At 44.4% G+C, this 21,195-nt stretch overlaps 1 protein-coding gene across 3 annotated transcripts in view; it reads right to left on the bottom strand.

Annotated features, from left to right (window-relative positions):
• Positions 1-1,677: 1,677 nt before the first annotated feature.
• Positions 1,678-21,195, bottom strand: part of LOC119374200 (F-box only protein 22) — a 44,217-nt gene continuing 24,699 nt past the window's right edge. For 2 of the 3 annotated variants that reach the window (XM_037644260.2, XM_037644273.2), the window contains 2 exons: positions 20,001-20,238; positions 1,678-6,025 (listed from right to left, as the gene is read on the bottom strand). In XM_037644260.2, coding sequence (XP_037500188.1) covers positions 5,395-6,025; positions 20,001-20,238 — 869 coding nt within the window. In that variant the 3' untranslated portion in view covers positions 1,678-5,394. The remainder of the gene's footprint in view (positions 6,026-20,000; positions 20,239-21,195) is intronic. The other variant, XM_037644280.2, reaches the window with a different exon arrangement.

Here is a 21,195-nt window from a genome sequence, read left to right as displayed (position 1 = left end):
TCCCAACGCTTTTTTTAAGCCTGTAAAGTATTTAAAATAAATTGAAACCAAAACAACATCCTCTGAAAATGACCATGGCATGATGTTTTCGCTATCTGGCTCAGAGGAGAAGCCAAATTCCATTACTCCCAACCATATGTTTTGTAGGTGCAAAATAGATGATCAGAACAAGCTATTGAACGGACGACCACTAAAAATAGGAAGTCAGTGCCGTATTTGTTTTCACCTGCACTATCCCCCTTGACCCTGTTTGTGGAACCATTTTATATGCGATTCTCTGCCTTGAATGCATCAATAGACGTGGCGAAAAAAATGACTCAGAAGACAGTGCATGTATATTAGCAGTAAGAACTGTTTTCAGCGAGAGCACTTGAAGCCACAGCCATTGAAAATTGCACTTGCCAACTCATAATAAAATAACTAAATTTAATGTATAGTCTGTTATTTATTGTCGAAAGGCACATGTAGCATTTCTGTATAGAAAACTATCCTGTTTTATTGAAACTAGACAGTCCGACACCATTTTGGACCTATCTGTATACTACTGAATAACCGCGGCACAAGTTTTCAAACTGTTATCCAGCACGTACAAATAGACTTATGCATATTTTTCTCAACTTTTTCTTTCCTTTTTATTGTTGCGGAACAGAATATTCGAAAAAATCAACATATTTCAATCACGTTTCTGAGGTCTAATATCTGATAAGTGGTGCTACATACCATCAGATTTTTTTTGCTAAATGAGCACACTAAAGCACTGTTGGCTCCGATAGTACAACTGCATTGTTCAACTTTCGACTACAAACAATGGGCTATTTTTTTATTTCGCAGCATAACGTACAGAAAATGCTCTTCCTGGCATCTATTGCTGGTAATAAATGTGATGCTGGTAAAATTTGTATCCTATGCTGTACTAAACAGGACTGTTCATATGAAACAAATGGTAGAACATGTGGCGATCCCATGCAGTACTGTTACGTAGATTTTCTTAGTGCAAGTAAAGCAGACACATTACTCACAGTTTTAATATAGCATTAACAGGATAAATTATCATGACTTGAACTTCAAGTGTATGAGAAAAATCTTTTCTAAAACGAATCAGGCATGTTTGAATCACTATTTTATCTTGTGAGCATTTTATGCCAAAACCTCCAGCACTTCAGTGCTTTTTTTTTCTTCCAGCAAGGCTGGATATTTCCAAGATAATTTTTTGTGTCTATAGCACAGTGAAGCAATCTATGGTGTTTTGGGAATGTTACTGTAGTAAAGACATGCTACATGGGATGCCACTTTGCACCCTTGGGAAAACTTTGCAGATTCTTAAAAGTACTTATATACGCTTAAATTTTCGTCTCTGAAATCTGTATGAACACGGTGTACAGTACTCACGGATTGAAACAGGACAATTTAGGGCTAAGCAATGCACATGCTTTTGTTTTCACCGTCTTCAGTTCGAGTCATATCGGCGTAATTTCGACTTGAACGCGCACATCAGGGTCAACTTTATCTTTAAATGCCAGATTCATCGCGACATGACATGGTTATCTCGAGCAATTGCGCATACCAATCGTTATACTAAAAAAATTTGATGTCGCGTTTGAATCCGTGAGTACTGCACATGTTCGACATGCAGAAAAAAAGTGGGGGGGGGGGATGTATATTAATATACACCACATGCCCTTGTAGTCACTCATACAGAAACTTTATTGCAAAGCACACAGGTATTTATATACACATATACATATACACAAATAAAAATATGTATATACACACATCAATATATTAAAAATAAAGACACAAAGCCACAAAAATTATGAGCACTCTAATTTGGGAATGACTAAATTTTTAATAGGCTTCTGCAAATATCATTTTCTTTTTTTGGTTTGAAGCAAAGTCAATGCAAACAGCTTGAATAGTGAGATTTGCATAAAATACTTGACACAAGTGCCACATCTTGACAAATCTGAGATTAAAGATTTCTTCATCATTTGCCAAAAGAATAATGGTTTAAATCATGGAGTTAGTTTAAAAATCAGATACTTTCATGCAAAAATGCAAGTTCTACATATCTTACAACTGTAGCAACATAGAAACTGTTTACAGGGTCACTCTTGTGCTTTATTTCGTGCTTTATATTTCGTGGTGGCTGAGCCTCGTGGTGACAAGAACATTTAATGTCCACCTCTCATGGCTCATTGCGATGCTGTGATGTACAACATTAACTGCACAACACAAGCAATTTACGCTATGTTCCGCTGGCACTATGGTTCCTCTCTACAAGCAAGCTGAGCCCTTTTCTCTTCAAGTGCACAGACAAACTTCATAGGCTTGATTCTCACTTTTACGGCCCTCAGTCTGGCTTGTGTGCATGATCTCGGGCCCAATCACCACTGAGTGGCAAACATCCCACAACACGCTGCTGTTCGCTGGTGCGTCCATGCTAGCTGTTAGGCCTAACTAGTGCTGCTTTGGCCGCATGACTTCAACAAATTTACAGTTTGGTGCGTGTCAAAGCAAATCTATTTGCAGCAGACTTGCAGCTCTTGGGAATATGAACAACAACTTCACCAGCGAATGGGACAGTATGGGGTACACAACCATTCTTAACAATGTCATGCGTGGATATGTTTGAAAAGTCGAGCCAGATACAGTGTCCGAAACCGTTAAAGGAGCCCTGCAACACTTTTCCAAGTAGCCATCGAATGGCTTCACTGAAGGAGCTTATTTCCTCACGAATCGACCACCGTAAAAAATTTTAGAATTCATAAAGTACAAGCGGAGTTACAAAGATTCGTTGCACACTATAATTGCTTTCTCTCTCCTCTCGTCCCCACGAAAGCGCTGGAAGCTAAGCAGGGAGGGGCGGCATGGGAGAAGAAGGCACGTCACGCGCACCTCGTGACCTTAAGCACGTTTTCTTTATCTCTTTTTTTCTTCGAACACGCGACATACTTTCAGTGCAATCGCGCGCGCACACGGGTAGGTGACGGCCTCCCGCGGTGGCTGCAGTAACTACCAAGTGCACCATGTTCAAATCACCCAAAGGCGTGGAACTTGAGTCGGCGACGCAGTGATTTTGAGTCAATAGCATTACTTGTCGAGAGAAGAGGAAGCGATTTTTTGCTGACTTTGAGAACTTATTGTAAATCCCAGGCCATGTGCTGCACTATAATGTTTGGCTCGTGTGTTCTCGGGAGCCTCGACTACCGATTGGCAGCATTTTCTGACCATGCCGAAAAAGTGTTGCAGGGCCCCTGTAAAGTAGTCAGTGAAAGAGGCTTTAGGAGTATTCAACCTCAATCACTACCCAAAATTTTTTTACACCCGTTGTATGTATATATAACATACACTAGGTAAGAATACATACATGCATGCACACACATACAGGGAGGTGTAGAACCATCCACTTCCCCAAAATATGATCCTGGCAACATTAATCATACGCAGTTATTTTGGCAACTTATACAGATTAAAAGAATTTTTTTTTGGTTTCTGGTTCATTATAAATGGTGGTGCGGCTTATATGCAGTAAGATATGATACGTCTTAAATTTTAGCATAGGTTGCACATATACAACATTCCAAAATTTTAAAAGATTTATAATATGCAAAATTCACCGTGACATGTGGCTTCACAGCAGTGTGAATGCCGCCTGAAAGGGTGGTTCCATATGAAAAAATACATTAATTTCGAACACTCCAAAAGCTTGCAATACCAAAACTTGATCCAAAGCAAATATTGAATTCATAATATTTCAAAACATCAAACATTTGGCACAAGCTTAATTTTCAATCCATGGAGTTTAAATATTAGTCCTAAAACTGACTGAAGTTTAATTTTCCTTCAGGCATGTTCAATACATAAGGTATTTAATATGTCATCTTCTGTCCTCCATATTCAGTTTGTATTTTTGTCTAGCATAATCTGTGAAAGTTTAGACAATAGCCCCAATTTACTCGACTTTTCGCATAAAGCTTGTTTTGGCCAGTTAGTTGCGAAAGCTTGAAATAGTAAAGCTGGTCCACTCATAATATACCATGCTTAAAATTAGAAGGAGCTCTTATATCCTGCATCTTAAAAGTAATATTTAAAAAGAACGCACTTTCTCACTGTGTAGAATAAGTTCATTGCAGTTTATGTAGTGGTGCTACCACCAATAAGCCTTATGTTAGTTAAGAATAAAAAGGTAACGTAGAGGCTATATTGATGGGCATTCTACTCATACTCAATTTATGGAACCAGTATGTGGTTGTTTTAAAACTCTTAAGGGATATAGAACCACTGCTGAAACTTTGAAAATTCATTTGAAATGAAATCGAACAGTGTCCTTGCAGGCATTTATATACACTGTGCAACAGTCTTAGAACCAGCATCAGTACATAAATCTTGAATGTTGTCAATACTTTAATTTAAAAATCCATAGCTGAAAATAACTGAACGTAATGGTACAAAACCTTCACTGTTCAAAGCGTTTACGTATTATGCGTTACAAATATCAATGTGATAGCAGGCCTTCAAATGAGTACCTGTTATGCTAGGTGTCTAGAAACAAAATAACACAATAAATAAGCGTAAATTTGTAGGTGAACAATGTTACGTAACAACAGACTTGTGTACAGTCACAAGCAAAAGTCTGCAGATGCCATGATAAACAATTAACAAATGTATATATGATGCCAACTAGGCATGCAGGCATGCAGCTGTCCAACTAATATAATGCACTGAGAAAATTGCCTGTTGCATGGCTGCCACAAGGAGAAATGAATTTTTTTTCCTGATGCTGGGGAAGACTCTATACAGATTTTTGCTCCAAACTGTATATTCACAACAAAACGCACAATGAGCACTACCTACATTAGCAGATAGTATAACAAAAAATAAAGAAATTAACAAGACGACATAAATCCATTCACAAAAAGGTCACATAAACCATAATCTACAACAGTAGATAGCATAACAAAAAATAAAAAACAACAAGGAAAAAGAAGCAACCGAAATGAACAAGAAACAAGATCCTTGAACATGTGCCACTTCTCAAGGAGCATGACTTGTTTCACGTGGGTAACTATGCACTTAAAGCAGGGTGGCAAGAAAAAATAAAAAGTACCAAGCACTCAATCATGCAAATGGTACAACAATGTGGGAAAAAAAGAGGAGGGCAGGGAAAACAAGAGAGGGCATCTTTTCTCCCAGCACCAGCCTGCTTTTGCACCCGCTCAACACAATAACAGTGTTTGCTGTCACCACCACTCAATGCGGCCGCATCAACCAAAGAAGGATCTTCAATGTAAGACGAGTTCATTTCATTCAGCATTTAGTACAGAGCAAGTTCACCATGAGAGGCACTACAGCAAAAAGTGCTCGCATGCTTTGACAAACACATTATAGAATCAGTTATCGACATTTGCTCCATGACAGCAGAACAAATACAGTGGTGTAGCCATGAAAGCAATTCTCCCTCACAGGTTCCAATCGCTGCATATCAGTTGGCACACAATCAAGTCCAATTTCACCGTTTCCAAAAACACCCATGAGTGGCACACCGGGAAAGACACGTGAAAAAACCTCTGACTCAACATTTGTTTTTCCATGCAGCCTCGCACCACGTGCCACACAGGCAAACATGTAACCAAATGTACAGGACTTGTCCCAACTGTCAAAGCCAGAGTCAAGCCGGAACTTCGTCAACTCCCGCTCGACTCTCTCTGCCCCTTTCACAGTTGGGGCAACTATTTTTGATGCAGCACGTACCAAATCACCAGAAAAGCATAAGCCGGCACACAGGACTGCATGATCAGCACCTTTCAATCCATTATTTACAGCCATCTGCTCAAGGACAGCTCCTCCGAGAGCAAAGCGCCGCATGCCACAGCTGGCCACAACATCTGTGACCATGTCATACATCAACTGATAGTTTTCACCAAATGCCACATCACTGACAGTGAACCACAACACACACTTGACATCCACTGCGTCTTCACCCACTGGAAGGCCCACAAGGCTTTTGAACGTATCAGTGGCAAACCTGCGCAAAAAATATTACAACATAAGGTTTATGCCTTTACTGCAACAGGAACCAGACGAAATTAAAAGAAATTTGTGTCGGCAGCTCAGGTAGTTTCGTTGCCAGTATTTCTTTTCTGGCTTTGCTCACGCACAAAGCTCTATGTTCCTAAAAAAAAAATGCTGCATCCACGTGATGTCATCAGCTTGTTTTCTGACTGCTTCTAAATTTTCAGCAAACAGCAATCAAGCAGTGGAGGACGATGATGGTGTACTCAAAATTGGAACTCCTTACTTGGGAGTTCCAAGGTACTTGATTAGTACCTAATCACAGATTCAAACGAGCTACATGTTATGCCAATGATGATCTATAAGGCTTCGCTTTCCTCAAACTGCGCCGGGGACACCACTGCAGCAGGATCCGGTGATTTTTATCGTGCCGGTTTACATAGGCTTAACTACCAGAGAAATGCAGTAATTACTAGTTTTTTTTAATCTTTTCCCACTATTGAGGAGCAGCCACTGTGCCATAAATGAAAGATGGGGGCTCATGCTTCACAGGAGAAACATTATTAACAGCTGGTGTGCAGACAGGTAAAATGGCTGCCTTGCTAACATGTCCACATCTTAAGTGGAATTATTGTAGGTTGCTCTGACATTCTGCCTGAATTTGTGCATAAGCAGAAAGGGAAAGCACAAGCTGCACCAGAGATTATTTTTGCATGTTGATCTATGAGCTATGTACTGAAAGGTTTTAATGGCAATTGGTGCATGCTGGTTACCATGTTACAAAATCAAAACAGTCATTAGGTGCACAGCCTAACATGGAAGTCATGGCAGGAGAAACGCAAGTTACTAAGCTTCATACATACCACAGTTGGCACGTGCACAGGTAAAATGCTGCCTCGTTACCATGTTCATATCTTAAATGTAGGGATGTGCGAATATTTGAGCTTAGAATCTGAATCGAATAATGCTTAATCGCATAATTCGATTAGACTTTCGAATAGCTGGTATTCGAAATTTCGAATAATTCGACAGGACGAATATTCAAAACGCGAAAAAGGTCATTGGTGCAACTTGGCTAGGGTGAGATGACTAAAATTAGCGCTAACGTCGTTACAGTAGGCCTTTCATTAAAACTTTTCCCGATATCCTGGTTCAAAAGGGAGCGCATGTTTATTTTAAAGATTATGTCAATTCTGCACGTCATGGCTCCAGCAAATAAAGCCAAGGAACAGTCTGGGAGACTGCTGAACTGCTAGCGTCAAAAAATAACCAGCACACTGAGCTCAGACCTCGAGGTTCGAAAATACTTAAATGAGCCCCTGATCCCAAGAAAGGCTCATTCTTTGAAACACTGAAAAGTGATTGGAACTGCACTTTATCCAGACATTGCCAAAATTGCTTTGTGATACCTTTCCATCCCTCTTACTAAGGTGCCCAGTGAGTGCATATTTTGAACAGCAGGAAACACCGTAACATCACGGCGAGAGAGCCTGAAACCAGGTCATGTGGAACAGCTTGTGTTTCGGCGTGAAAATTTGTAGTCTTTCGGTAGCAGTCACTCACTGCGTTATGTTCTCGAGTACATGAGCAGATTTCATTTCTTTGTTATTTCTTACAATTTTCAATAAATTTTTTTGCATTCGATATTCAATTCAATATTCAATACTTTTTGGCCACTATTCGGCACTATTCGATTCGATAATAATAATAATAATAATAATAATAATAATAATAATAATAATAATAATAATAATAATAATAATAATAATATCCAGGGTTTAATGTCCCAAAACCACGATGATTATGAGGGACGCCGTAGTGGAGGGCTCCGGAAATTTCGATCACCTGGGGTTCTTTAACATGCACCTAAATCTAAGTACACGGGCCTCAAACATTTTTGCCCTGATAAAAAATGCAGCTGCAGCGGCCAGGATTCGATCCCGCGACCTTCGGGTCGATTCGAATTCGATTCGAGATGAAATTTCACTATTCGCACGCCCCTACTTAAATGGCATGCTTGTAAGCTGCTCTTGGATTCTGCCTGAATGTGCAAGCCGAAATGGAAAGCACAGGCTGCAAGTGATTATGAGCTCTGGGCAGTGAAAGTTATTGAGTTCTCAACACGAAAATCATGCTACTGCCCGATTTCAACAGCAATTGGTGCATGCTGCTTACCATGGTTCAAGATTGTAACAGTCACTAGGTGCACAGAATAAGATGGGAGTCTCGGGAGCCAAATCAATACAAAAAGAAAGATACAGTAAAATGCCGAGTAAGCGGCCCCCCCTACGGTGAAGGATAATAAGACCAGATTTGGTGGGGGGGGGGGGGCTTGCTCGGTCCCGGACCGAAATTCAAGGTGGCGGCAGGAGAGCCGCTAAAAATTTCTTGAATCTACAACACTTATAGGGTCGAACAGGAACAATCGCACCGATAATGTTACAATCCATTTCTTTTCTTGATAATGAAAATTTCTTTTCTTCAGAATGTCAATGAGGGTGAACTGACACAAGTTTACACAAACGATGCTCGTCTTGAAAAAAAAAAAAAAAAAAATGGGCCAAAGGGGAGGACGGGGAAGGGGGGGCGCTTGCTCGGTCATTGGCGCTTATTTCAGATCTCCCGAAAAAGGGAGGGGGGTGCTTGCTCGGCATTTTACGGTAAGCATGTCAAAATTTCAAGAAGTACCTTGCATTAGATGCAGAGGGCTTTTGCAGCAATATTTAGGGCATCATTTATGTTACATTAAGTCTGATACATCAAAATTTTGCTTTACACATGGGAAAATTCATGCAGTCAATAGTATATCTATCTGCTTTGACAGGCTGGAGTGACACTTCAGTTGTGGACCGTTCAGCGCCACAACTGTGACAGCCAAGCAAAGGACAAACGCATTGTTTATGTGATCTTGAGCATGGGTGGTGGCCTGCCCCATCCTGTAAGTGCCAGCAACAAAGAAGTGTGTGATTGAGCACACATGGGAACTTCAGCAATACTGTGTGGGGGTGCTTCAGAGGAAGCAGCCCTCACCTAAAGAGGGAAGAAAAGGACAGGCTATGGGAGAACTGAGGTATTTTATTTTTTGTTACATCTTGAACCCAGACTCAGCAGCAGACGCCGCAGGAATGACTCCAAATATATCTCCACAAGCTGACGGAGAACTCTTTGCCGACACCGCTCCCAAACAAGTGACCCTACCTTACTTCACTTGGAAGAAAATTTCTCAGTCTCCAACAGCACTGAAATCTGAATCAAGTATCATGGCCGTTTCACATAAGGCACAAGCCCTTGGTGACTAGTTGCCAAGGGATTGTGCCACAGATTCCCTACAAGCAGTCACACTACAAGAGACTGTGCCTGTTTCCATCCCCTCTAGACTCTTTACATGGATCCACTGCACTAAATGGAGTAAGAAGACCTTGTTAACCGTCACACAATAGTGAAGGACTGTGGATAATTTCGACAAGATGGGGTTCTGACATCGTACAGTACGTGGGAATCTAGCATTTCGCCTCCACCGAAATGCGCCCGCTGCAACTGGGATCGAACCCGCGTTTTTGGGTAAGCAGCCACGCACCATACACTGTGCTACAGCGACGAACAAAATCGCAATCTTCGTAGTGCTGATGTTAGCGTGCTTGCTACATCGCATCAATGCCTGGCATGCGCACTGGGGATGGCATCAAGGCAAGAGATGCTTGCTATATCAGGATGTACAGGGGTGGTCAAAAGTTCCCAGGCCGCAACGCCCGGCCGCGGAGCAGCGGCTCGCTACTATCGGGGCGCTGCCATCGCAATCACGCCTTGGCGCACGCTGGCGTCCAGCGTGTGCGTGGAAGGGGAGAGGGTGGTGTATCCCTCTATCTCTTTGTTGCTCTCCTTCATAAGGAATCTAGGTATAAACTACTACTGTGCAGCGCTGCTTATTCCACTAAGATGTTCCAACTAGCCCGAACACAAGCTCTTCTGAATACACTTCGGGCTCCGACCAAGCTCGTATGCAGCGAAATGGCCTGCGAAGACGGCTGATAGAACCACCGCAGTGCCAATGGAAAGTTAAACGCACGATATTGTTTTCCAGGAAGCCGAAAATCACGGTAATGTATATGGTGCCTAGCTAAATGTGGCCGCAATCATGATGCGTCAGTTTTCCGGAAGACTGCCGCCTCGCTACACGCTGCACAGTAGTAAAACATCGACGAGCGGACAGTGAGGGAACATGACGCACCAAGTTTATACGTCGCTTTCTTATCAAGGAGAGCAAGAAATGGAGAGGGGTGCCCCTCCCCGTTCACGCACACGCTCGACGCCAGCGTGCGCCAAGGCGTGATTGCGATGAGAGCGCCCCGATAGCAGCGAGCTGCTGCTCCTCGGCCGGGCGTTGCGGCCTGGGAACTTTTGACCACCCCTGTACATATAGTAACTTTGAGCCTTGCTCTTGATGTTGTGCGCTCGATTTCCTTGACTTGTGAACATGCGTATGTGGTATAAACTGGCCGATGTCTCATTGCAGGGTTCAGGGAGCTATGAAAAGGCCAATTTACACTTGTCTATAATGATACACCACTGTAGAAGCATATAAGCAGAAGAATTTGCGGGCACCACAATTCCGCTCACGTATGTGAATCAGCTGATACACACGCATGCACACACAGACAAATCAATAGGGCTCTCCGCATTACAACGTATCGTGAACATGATTTTTTTTAGTAGTTAGTAGTCATTCTCTCTGCCTCTTCTTGTAGCCGTGCCAAATATGCAACACGAAAGCACGTTATTTCACTCAGTGTCCTGTCGCCGCCTCATCCTTTGGATTTGGAGGATGCGATGAAGTAATTGACACATGAGGCACAAGCCCTAGGTGACAAGTTATCAAGGGATTGTGCCACAGATTCCCTTCATACACTCCAACTACAAGAGTGTGTGTCTGTTTCCATCACTCTATACATGGATTCAATGCACTAAATGCGTAAAAAGACCTTGTTACAGCAGAGCTGCTATGGCCTCCATTTGTCCGGTTCGTGACGTAGACAAGAAACTATCACCATCATGCCGGCACGCGCTCAATTCGTCATCATCTGCTTCACTCCCCGAACACATGCAACGTGCAAGTAGTGTTTTTACAGCAAAGCTGCTATGCCCGCTCTTTGTCCAGACGAGCGAGAAAGAGAAAGAAATAGAAATAAACAGACACCCAATCGACCACAGTCTATACCTAGCCAATACTCGTGATTTACAATGTGATAATGCGGACACTTCATGCATCGGGGTGTGAATGCACGTGTGCCCAGTCAAGCCAGGACCAGCTGAGTGCAGACCAGCTCTGCTGTCCTTGCGCGACTCAGTGCAAGCTCAACAAATTTTAACCGTCACACAATACATAGACAATTACTTTACTAGTCAAGTGTTTATTTGGATAACAATTCACTGTGCTACGATTTTTTGTACTAACTGCCATAATTGAAAATAAAAATAAACAAGCTCCAAGTTTCCTTGATGTGGAACTCTGTTAGGCCATTACAGAAATAACCCCTATATTCAGAAATGTACCCCAACTTTGAGCCCCGACTTGACTTGGTTACATTTGTCTAGAGACCTCAACATGCCTAAACTCAACATGCCCAAGACAGTCGATCGGTTTCCTTTAATGTACTCATGTCTCACGTTACCCTGAACGAGACATGACCTAGTGAAGTTGTCAATACTTCTTCAGAGCCAGAAGACATTTCACTGGTTGCCTGTTCTTGGCAGCTTCTTTGTAGAAAAGGTCCACTTACTACCATGAGCACCCTACGCCGACAATGATGCCAATGCCAGCTTTTTGCAATGCCATTTACGACCACAGAAGAGTTAGACATATGGACAGGCTTGAACTGTCTTTAGTAAGGTAAACTGGTCCTCTTAGCACTGCTCAAGCTCACTCATCTGTGGTATCAGCTGACAAAAATAGTGGAGCCATCAACAGTTAAGAGAGAGAGACAGAAAAAGGCCAATTATGCTCTACATTTAAAGCCTGGGCACTAAAGCCTCTGAGAAAAAAAAAAGCTAATTTGTTCATAAACTACACAAATAGTATGAAATACCTCCCAATTCCAGGCTGCACATGCAAGGCACCAGAAATTCACGTTTTGTTTTAAAGCAGAAACCTTAAATTTTTGTTTCCAGGTTGTGTGAGGTCCAAAACAAATTGTCCAAAAAAAGAAGAAAGTGCACCAGCTACGCATACATTTCGTTCACTTTGTCTTTGTGGTGTTGTGCTTTTGATCATTTCATTTTTATGAGGGTTATTCAAAAAGTAAGGGCTCTTTGGTCCGAAAAAAGTGAATGTTCAATAGTAAAAGTTTTTATTGGCTGGTTTAGTTTAGTACCACACTACTTCACTTTTCCACATAATCACCATTAACTTCTAAGCACTTTTTGTACCGCTGTACATTTCTTTAGTCCCTCTGCATAGAAGTTCGCCGCTGTTGTACCCGGGTTTTAGCTCCGTCCCACCGCTGCAACCAGTTGTTGCAACGTTAGGGTTGCGTCGTACCCAGACTCTATATGGTAGCGTGACTGAGTCTCTGGGTTGAGGAACTGATGCTCGCAAGTTGGGAAAACGAAAACAACCAGGTTTACTGGCACTTTTTGTACACTTATTCACATAGTGAAAAGGTAAGAGTTCAGCGATGAGCGAACTGGATGAGCCGTTAACCCAGGGCTCAGAGCCCCTCACTCAGTACCGTCGTTATAACCCCTCAGGCTGGCTCCTCCTTCTTGATTGTAGCCAATCACACACACAACACCACCCACCATGACACCAGCCAATAACACTGTCGCCGAGGGGTCGTTGCAGTCGTTGATGCAGCAAAGTTCCTGCTGTCAATGACACTCTTGTGGGATCAGCCAGGAGAACGGGATACTCAGGCAAGTTCATACACCTCTCCCAAGAAGGGCAGAAAAGGGTTTACGGCGACTTAATGGCTCTTGTCAAAACATACAGGACCGGTCGGCACCGCAGCATACCAAACCATGTCAAAGTGGGCCATTGTGAAGACAGCACCATCTTTGACGTCTCTCTGCTAGTTCACGGTATCTCTGCTGCCCACTCGAGCTCACATGATACTCTTCCCTTTGTAGGGCCATTCCCATCGCGGGGAGGACATTTCTGGGAAGGATTCAGGTGTCCCCAGTAGTGTGAGAACGCATCGCCCGTCCATTCTCACAGACACCGCATCGCCACCAAAGGTCAGTCGTAACACCGCCTAGGAATTTTTTCCTGTCTGAGTGGGTCGGTAAGCATTTTTAGTACCCCCTTGCACACACCATGTGATATCCGAGCTTCTCAGTTACAATCGTGCAAATTGTAGTGCGGCTGACAAGAGGAAATTCATCCGACAGACCACTAACACTCAGTCGTCAATCTAACTGCAATGCTTGGTCCACTTGTTGAAGAGTTTCATTGGTCTAGATTCTGGCCCTTCCACTCCAATCTTCATCGTGCACAATTGTGCGGCCATTTATGAAGTCTCGACACCATTTTCTGACCTTTCCTTCACTCATCACTTCAGGTCCATAAACTAGGCACAACTCCGCATAAATTTGAGAAGCTGATGATCCTTTTGCATGCAAAAAACAAATTACAGCTCACACTTTACAACAGGCGGGAGCAATGATTTCGCAGACATTGTCGTTTGCATTCCCTGACAAGCAGACAACTACTCAGTCAGAACAATAATTTCAGTACCTTCACAAAGAATTAACAGATGGCACTGCACAAATAAATCTTTATTCTGACGTGTATATATTTAAATATTAGCAAAAGGCCCTTACTTATTGAATAGCCCTCGTATTTTCTTTTATTTTTATTTTTTCCCTTTCAAATATCAGAACTAGAACAGAAAGGAAAATATTACACTATAGGAAGATTGCACAGTGCTGCCAAAGTGGATGTGCCAATGGTGATGACTGGACGGCGTGCACTAAAGGATTGCTAATGCTTGGGCCACGCACTCCGCTGTTTGTGTCTCATTTTGACGCTGACAGTACACCCAAGTGTTAGTCCTATATCCTGTCCCCCTATGATTTTATTTTGTTGCATCCTGGTCCTCTTGGATTGATGATGATGATTAGTGGAGTTTATTGGCGCAAGGGCCAGATGTGGCCAAAGAGCGCCAGAGCGATGATAATGAACTGTGCATTACGCAGTGTGGGTAAAACAGATGTGACGTGGCTGTAAATGGGCCTAAAAGCAGTCGCTGTAAGTGAGTAAGATATACATACATTAAAATTATGGCAATAACAAATGATGTGTGCTATGAAGACATAAAATTCATTAAAAACAATACGAATATCAAATAAAAACTTGGCGTGGAGCACTAGTGCCTCGGCAGAGCCCTTAAAACAAGGGCATGGAGGCATGGGCTCATTGAAAGCTACTATCACAGCGGCATCTTCTGGACAGAGGACGCGCTATGAACTTGTTGGGCTAAAAACATTCAATACTACATCTTTTAAAAATCCAAGGACTGATTTTGCGTCAAAAAGCGGCTCTTCGCCGAGAAACATAATAGGATGTAGAGGAAGATGATAGCGGTATGCTAAGGGAAAATATTTCTTTCTCTCTCTTTCAGCTTCCGGACATTCCAGGAGGACGTGGAGGACGGTTAGCCTCTCGCCACATCTACCACACATAGGAGGTTCATCGCCAGTCAGCAGAAAGCTATGGGTACCATATGTGTGTCCTATTCTGAGGCGACAGAATAGGACATCAGTTCGCCGTGTTCTCGTAGCGGAGGGCCAGTAACCTAACTGCGGCTTAATCAAGTGAAGCTTATTATTTATTTCTGTGTCCCACAAGCGTTGCCAGTGGCTTCGCAGTTTCTTACGTAAGAAGGGTTTTAGATCTGTTGCAGGGACAGTAGCGGTAGGGTTAACAGCGCGCAATATAATTGACGTGGCCATTTGGTCAGCTAACACATTGCCTTCGATGCTTCTATGGCCAGGTACCCAGCAAATAGTAACATGCTGGTTGGACATATACGCTGTACACAGAACGGAATACAGCTCAATTATTACCGGGTTTTTGAATCTAAAAAGTGATTTTAATGCATTTACGACGCTTAACGAGTCTGTGAATATAACTGATTTTTGTATGTTTGACTTTCGTATATGCTTCACAGCCGACAATAGTGCATAACCCTCAGCCGTAAAGATACTTGTTTCCGGGTGCAGTACACCGGATTCCGAGAAGGATGGTCCGACGGCTGCATAAGCCACCCCTGCATGCGACTTAGAAGCGTCGGTATAAAACTCTACGCATGAGTAGTTGGACTGGAGTTGTCGGAAATGCATTTTAATATGTGCTTCTGGTGCATGTTTAGTGATCTCAACAAATGAGGTGTCACAATGTATAAGCTGCCACTGCCACGGCGGTAAAAGTTTCGCTGTGGGCATAGGACAAAGTTCTAGCAGTGGAACATCCATTTCCTCACTTAAGTTTCTCACACGCAAAGAGAACGGCTTTCTCGCTGCGGGTCGATTATGGAAGAGGGTGGCAGCGGTCATATCGTTTATAGTTGAATAAGAAGGATGTTTGATGTTTGCGCGTACCTTTATAAAATATATGAAACTACTATAGGATCGCTGTAGGTGAAGTGACCACTGATTCGACTCTACATAGAGGCTCTGGATCGGACTTGTCCTGAAAGCACCGGTTGCAAGTCGGATGCCCAGATGGTGGACGGGGTCTAGGATTTTTAATGCACTTGGCGTTGCGGAATGATAAATTATGGAGGCATAGTCAAGGCGCGACCACACAAGACCTTTGTACAACTTCAAGAGGCACTTTCGATCACTACCCCATGTTGTACGTGATAGAAGCTTTAGGACGTTCATCGCTTTCAGACATTTCATTTTTACATATTTAATATGGGGTATAAACGTGAGCTTAGAATCTAAAGTGGTGCCCAGGAATTTATGCTCGTTGCTGACAGAGAGTTGGTCTCCCTTGATCGCGATACTTGGTAGTGGCATTACCCCTCGTTTGTTGGAGAAAAGTACGCAAGTACTCTTCTGGGTGTTTATTTTAAAGCCATTCTCATCCGCCCATTTAGAGAATTTATTCATTCCAAGCTGCACTTGTCGTTCGCAGATAGACATATTGCATGATTTGAAACTCATCTGCACATCATCAACATACACGGAATAAAACATCGCGCTTGGAATTACTGACTGCAGAGAGTTCATTTTTACAAGAAAGAGTGTGCAACTAAGCACGCCCCCTTGCGGAACACCAGTCTCTTGGGTGAATGATCTAGAGAGAGCATTTCCCACTTTTACGCGAAAGGTTCGGTTAGACAGATAACTTTCAATTGTGTTTAACATGTTCCCATGGATGCCCATGGCGGCAAGATCGCGTAGAATCCCGAATCGCCATGTGGTATCGTACGCTTTCTCTAAGTCTAGGAAAACCGAAAGTACAACCTGCTTATGAATAAATGCATCTCTGATGTATGTCTCTATGCGAACAAGGTGGTCTATTGTCGACCTCCCCTCTCTGAAACCACACTGAAGGGGGTCTAGTATACTGTTACTTTCTAGAAAGTGAATTAAGCGCCGGTTTACCATTTTCTCATACAGTTTGCATAGACAGCTTGTTAACGCTATTGGCCTGTAGCTGGCGGTTAAGGACGGGTCTTTGCCTTGTTTAAGTACCGGGATGACTATCGCTTCTTTCCATAACAATGGAATATACCCAGCTGCCCACATGGTATTGTAGAGGGTTAGGAGTGTTTTTAGTGCTTCGGGGTGAAGATACTTGATCATTTCGTACATTATGCGATCGCCACCTGGCGCCGAGTTGTTGCAGCACGCAAGAGATGCCTTAAGTTCAGCTAATGTAAATGGGCAGTTGTAAGCCTCACTGGATGGACGTTTACATTTAAGGGGCTGCCGCTCTTCGCGTTCTTTGAATCTTAAGAACGTTTCTGTATAGTGTGATGCACTTGAGACATATTCAAAGTGTTCACCTAGGCAGTCCGCCTGTTCCTCCAGGCTCTCACCTCGGCTATTTACCAAGGGTAGGGGGTGTGACTCCCGACCCATTAACTTGTTTACCCTATTCCAAACCTTCGTTTCGTCGGTGTAAGAATTTATACCGGAGATGTACCTATTCCAACTTTCTTTCTTTGCAAGACGACGCGTTCTTCTGGCTTGTGACTTAACCTGTTTGAAATTGACGAGGTTTTCAGCCGTTGGGTAATTTCGGAGTAATCTCCAAGCTTTATTTTGACTATTGCGCGCTTTCCGACAATCGTCGTTCCACCATGGTATGCGACGCTTATTAGTCATTCCGTTAGTTTGCTTAATACATTTCACTGCAGCGTCAATAATAAAAGCTGTTAGGTATGCCACAGCATCGTCTATATTAAAATCACCAATGTCATCTCCGTCTAAAAATGTGCTTTCTCGGAACAGTTCCCAGTTGGCTGACTTGGTGTTCCAACGAGGAAAGTCAGGCGTGCATGTATCTTCTTTTGTTAACTTCAACATAATCGGGAAGTGGTCACTCCCAAAGGGGTTCTTGACAACGGACCACTCCAGATATGGAATTAGTGTACTCGAGACAATACTTAGGTCTATAGAAGAGTATGTGTTATGTGTAGTGCTATAATACGTTGGTTCTTTTTTGTTAAGTAAACATGCGCCTGACGAAAACAGAAAGTGTTCTATTAGGCGTCCTCGCGCATCCAAACGGGAGTCGCCCCATAGGGGATTATGTGCGTTTAGATCACCAACGACTATATATGGCGGAGGAAGTTCATCAATGAAGCTTTGAAATTGTGTCTTCGAAAGTTGATAGCACGGAGGAATGTAAATAGAAGTAATTGTTAGTAGCTTACCGAACAGCACTGCTCGGACAGCAACTGCCTCAAGAGAAGTTCGGAGGTTTAGTTGCTTACAGGCAACACCTTTATCAACTATTATAGCGACACCGCCCGACGAGGCGGCAGCGTCGTCACGGTCTTTGCGGAAGATGGCATATTGCTTTAGAAAGTTTGTTTGTGTGGACTTGAGATGTGTTTCCTGAACACACAGCATCTTTGGGGTATGTTTATTAAGAAGTTCTCTAATATCATCAAGATTATGGAGAAGTCCTCTCACATTCCACTGTAGGATCTGTGTGTCCATTTTAGATGTGTTTTGTGCTGTGTGCTCAAGGATGGAAAATTAGCTCACGGACCCTTTCCAGGGGCCGTGACTCGAGATTTTTCTTTTTTGGATCGGTCGACGGAGTCGCGCCGATCCTTAGGCGCTGGCTGCGCCCTCACGCTCGGTGTTGTGTCCATTGCATCTTGCGAAGCGCTGGACACGCGCTCTTGCGAGCGCTGCGTTTGTTTTAAGGGCCTCGCCTCAGAAGACGAGACCTTCGCGCCCCCCAACCCGGAGGTTGGTGGGTCCTTCTTGGATGGCGGAGCAGCACTGGCTGCAACCGTCGAGGGGGCGGGTGGCGTCACCGCCGGCTCACTACGCGTGTGCCGGACAGCCGCCGAAGGCCGTCGTGGCACTGCCCCCTGACGCGCCACTTCGGCAAAGCTGGTTTCTGGTAGGTAGGACACCTGCCTTCGTGCCTCCTTAAATGAAATGTTTTGTTTTACTTTAATTGTGACAATTTCCTTTTCTTTTTTCCAGTATGGGCATGACCGTGAGTATGCGGCATGCTCCCCATTACAGTTCGCACAGAGAGGAGAGTTTTCACAGGCATCAGATGTGTGTTCTTCAGCACTGCATTTGGCGCAAGTTAGGCGGCCTCGGCAGTTCTGTGAACTGTGGCCGAACCGCTGGCATTTGAAACATCGGAGAGGGTTTGGTATATATGGCCTCACTCGAAGCTTGATGTACCCAGCCTCGATGGAGTCGGGCAGTACACTTGAATTGAAAGTAAGTATCAGGTGCTTAGTCTGGACTTCTTTGCCATCACGCCTTATCCTAATTCGTTTCACGTTGATGACATTCTGTTCGCTGAAACCCTCCAGGAGTTCAGCCTCCGTCAGCCCTAACAAGTCATCATCTGAAACAACGCCACGGGTGGTATTCATGGTTCGGTGTGGGGTTACTATTAAGTTGGTATCTCCAAATTTCGCTAGATTAGGCAGTCTCTCATATTGTTTCTGGTCGCGGAGCTCCAAGAGGAGGTCACCACTTGCCATTCTGGATACTTTATATCCTGGGCCAAAGATTTCGGTCAGAGACTTCGAAACTAGAAAAGGTGAAAGTGTTCGCACTGGTTTGCCGGGTGTGTCAGCGTGGATAACGTGGAATCGGGGGAAAGATACTCTCTGGTGACCAAAAAACTGGAAGACTTCGTCGGTGCGCCCTCTTTTGTGAGGGCGATCAGGGAGTGGGGGGAAGGAACTAGCCATATGTAAATGTTTATATTTCGGCAGCAGCACCAGCCACCCACCATGGAGTCCTACAAGGGGACGCTGCAGGGTCTGTAAGCACAGGCCCTGCAGGCGCCAGCTGTACGCCACCACTATAACCGAATATGGTGTATCCAAGGTAGGATAACCACACAGGGTTAACCCTTGCCGCCAGGAAACACGGAAGTCAATGGAAGAGAGTAGAGGACAGGAAAGATTTAAAGTAAGAGAAAAGACGAAGATGTGAGGGGAGAGGCAGGAAAAGGCGACTGCCGATTTCCCCTGGGTGGGTCAGCCCAGGGGTGCCGTCTACGTGAAGCCGGGGCCAAAGGGGTGTGTTGCGTCTGCCGGGGGGCCTTAAAGGTCCAATCACCCGGCGTCGGCTCAACCCCCAGGATCCCCTTTTCCCCGGACACGGCCAAGCCACGCACGGCTAGGCGTGGGAGGGGGTCGAAACCCCCCCGTTAGCTCGGGTCCGTGGTGTCGCTACACACCAAACGCCTGCTTGCGCAGACGCCCCTGCGGGGCTTGGATTGATGATACAAGGATATGAACATTTCAAGATTCAAACGGAGTCCTTACCAGTCAACGGGTCTGTTCTGACGGCTGACGTGATCCCTGCGCACCATAAAAGGTCGCACACGCACGCCCTCAGGCAGCCTGGCTGGCAGCAGGACTCCAGAGACCCCTTCTCCACGTTCCAGCTCAATAGGGCACTCTGAGGCATTCATGCCGATGACTCCTCCAGCAGCTCCAAACAGCAGGAAACACGGGGGAGGAAGGAGACTTGCCACATGTTCAGTCACTGCATCAATGGTGCCTTAAGAAAGATGCACACGACGCCAGAAATTTCAGCTATTTGCCAATAAAAAAGAAGTTGCAGACTCGTTCAAAAAACGAAGGCATTGAGAGGTAGTTAAGTATTAAAGGGGTCATGAAGCACCCCTTGGACTGATTGAAAAAACACATCCTGCGGAAAGCTGACACGGCTATGAACTGCTCTGCCAAATATTACAGTCGTGCGCGCCGCGTAATGGCCACAAGCGGAGCGCGAAGTTGCCGTTTCCCCAGGCACCCTCTTTTCAAACAGAGGCCGGTTCTCACTCTCGTCGGTGGGCGGGGCGTCTGTCCGCTGTACGTCGCAAGAGACATAGCATGCTTATTGGCCGATAGCCGACGTAAATCGAGAGCGGCGTTCGGATCAGATGCGCTTCTTGCCGTGGGGTGCCGCCACTTGCCGGCGCCGCACTCCTCAGTACACGGTAGCCGCACTCGCGCAAGCGAATCACAGCGGGAGAGCGATCGCGTTTCATGACGCGCGCTGGCGTAACTTCTTTCCCCCATGCCATCCCTCCCTGTCTAGCTTCCAGTGCGCTCGTCGGCACGAGAAAAGAGAGAAAGCGCTGGGAGCGTGCGCCAAACCCCCGTAACTCCGCTGATTCTTGACGGATTCGAGAAATTTTTGCGGCAATCGATTCGGGAGGCAGTACACTCCGATACTGAGGCCATTAGATCATTACTTGGAAAAGTGGTTCATGACCCCTTTAAACTATTGCATCAAGTAAATATCACAGTTTCACAAGCACTGTGGATCGCAGTAAAGCATTTCCTTTCTAACCAAACACACACGGTATCCAACATCCAAGTATCAACATGAACAGTCCACTCGGTGACTGCAACTGCTCGCGGTCACAACACTATCGTGATGAGAAGCGCTGGTAGCAGGAACCATGCTTGTATCAAGCAGACATTTCATGCTGCCACTTCATTCACCATC

Source organism: Rhipicephalus sanguineus, chromosome 1, assembly GCF_013339695.2.
Source record: "Rhipicephalus sanguineus isolate Rsan-2018 chromosome 1, BIME_Rsan_1.4, whole genome shotgun sequence".
NCBI lineage: Eukaryota > Metazoa > Arthropoda > Arachnida > Ixodida > Ixodidae > Rhipicephalus > Rhipicephalus sanguineus.
This window is presented reverse-complemented; position numbering and strand designations above follow the sequence as displayed.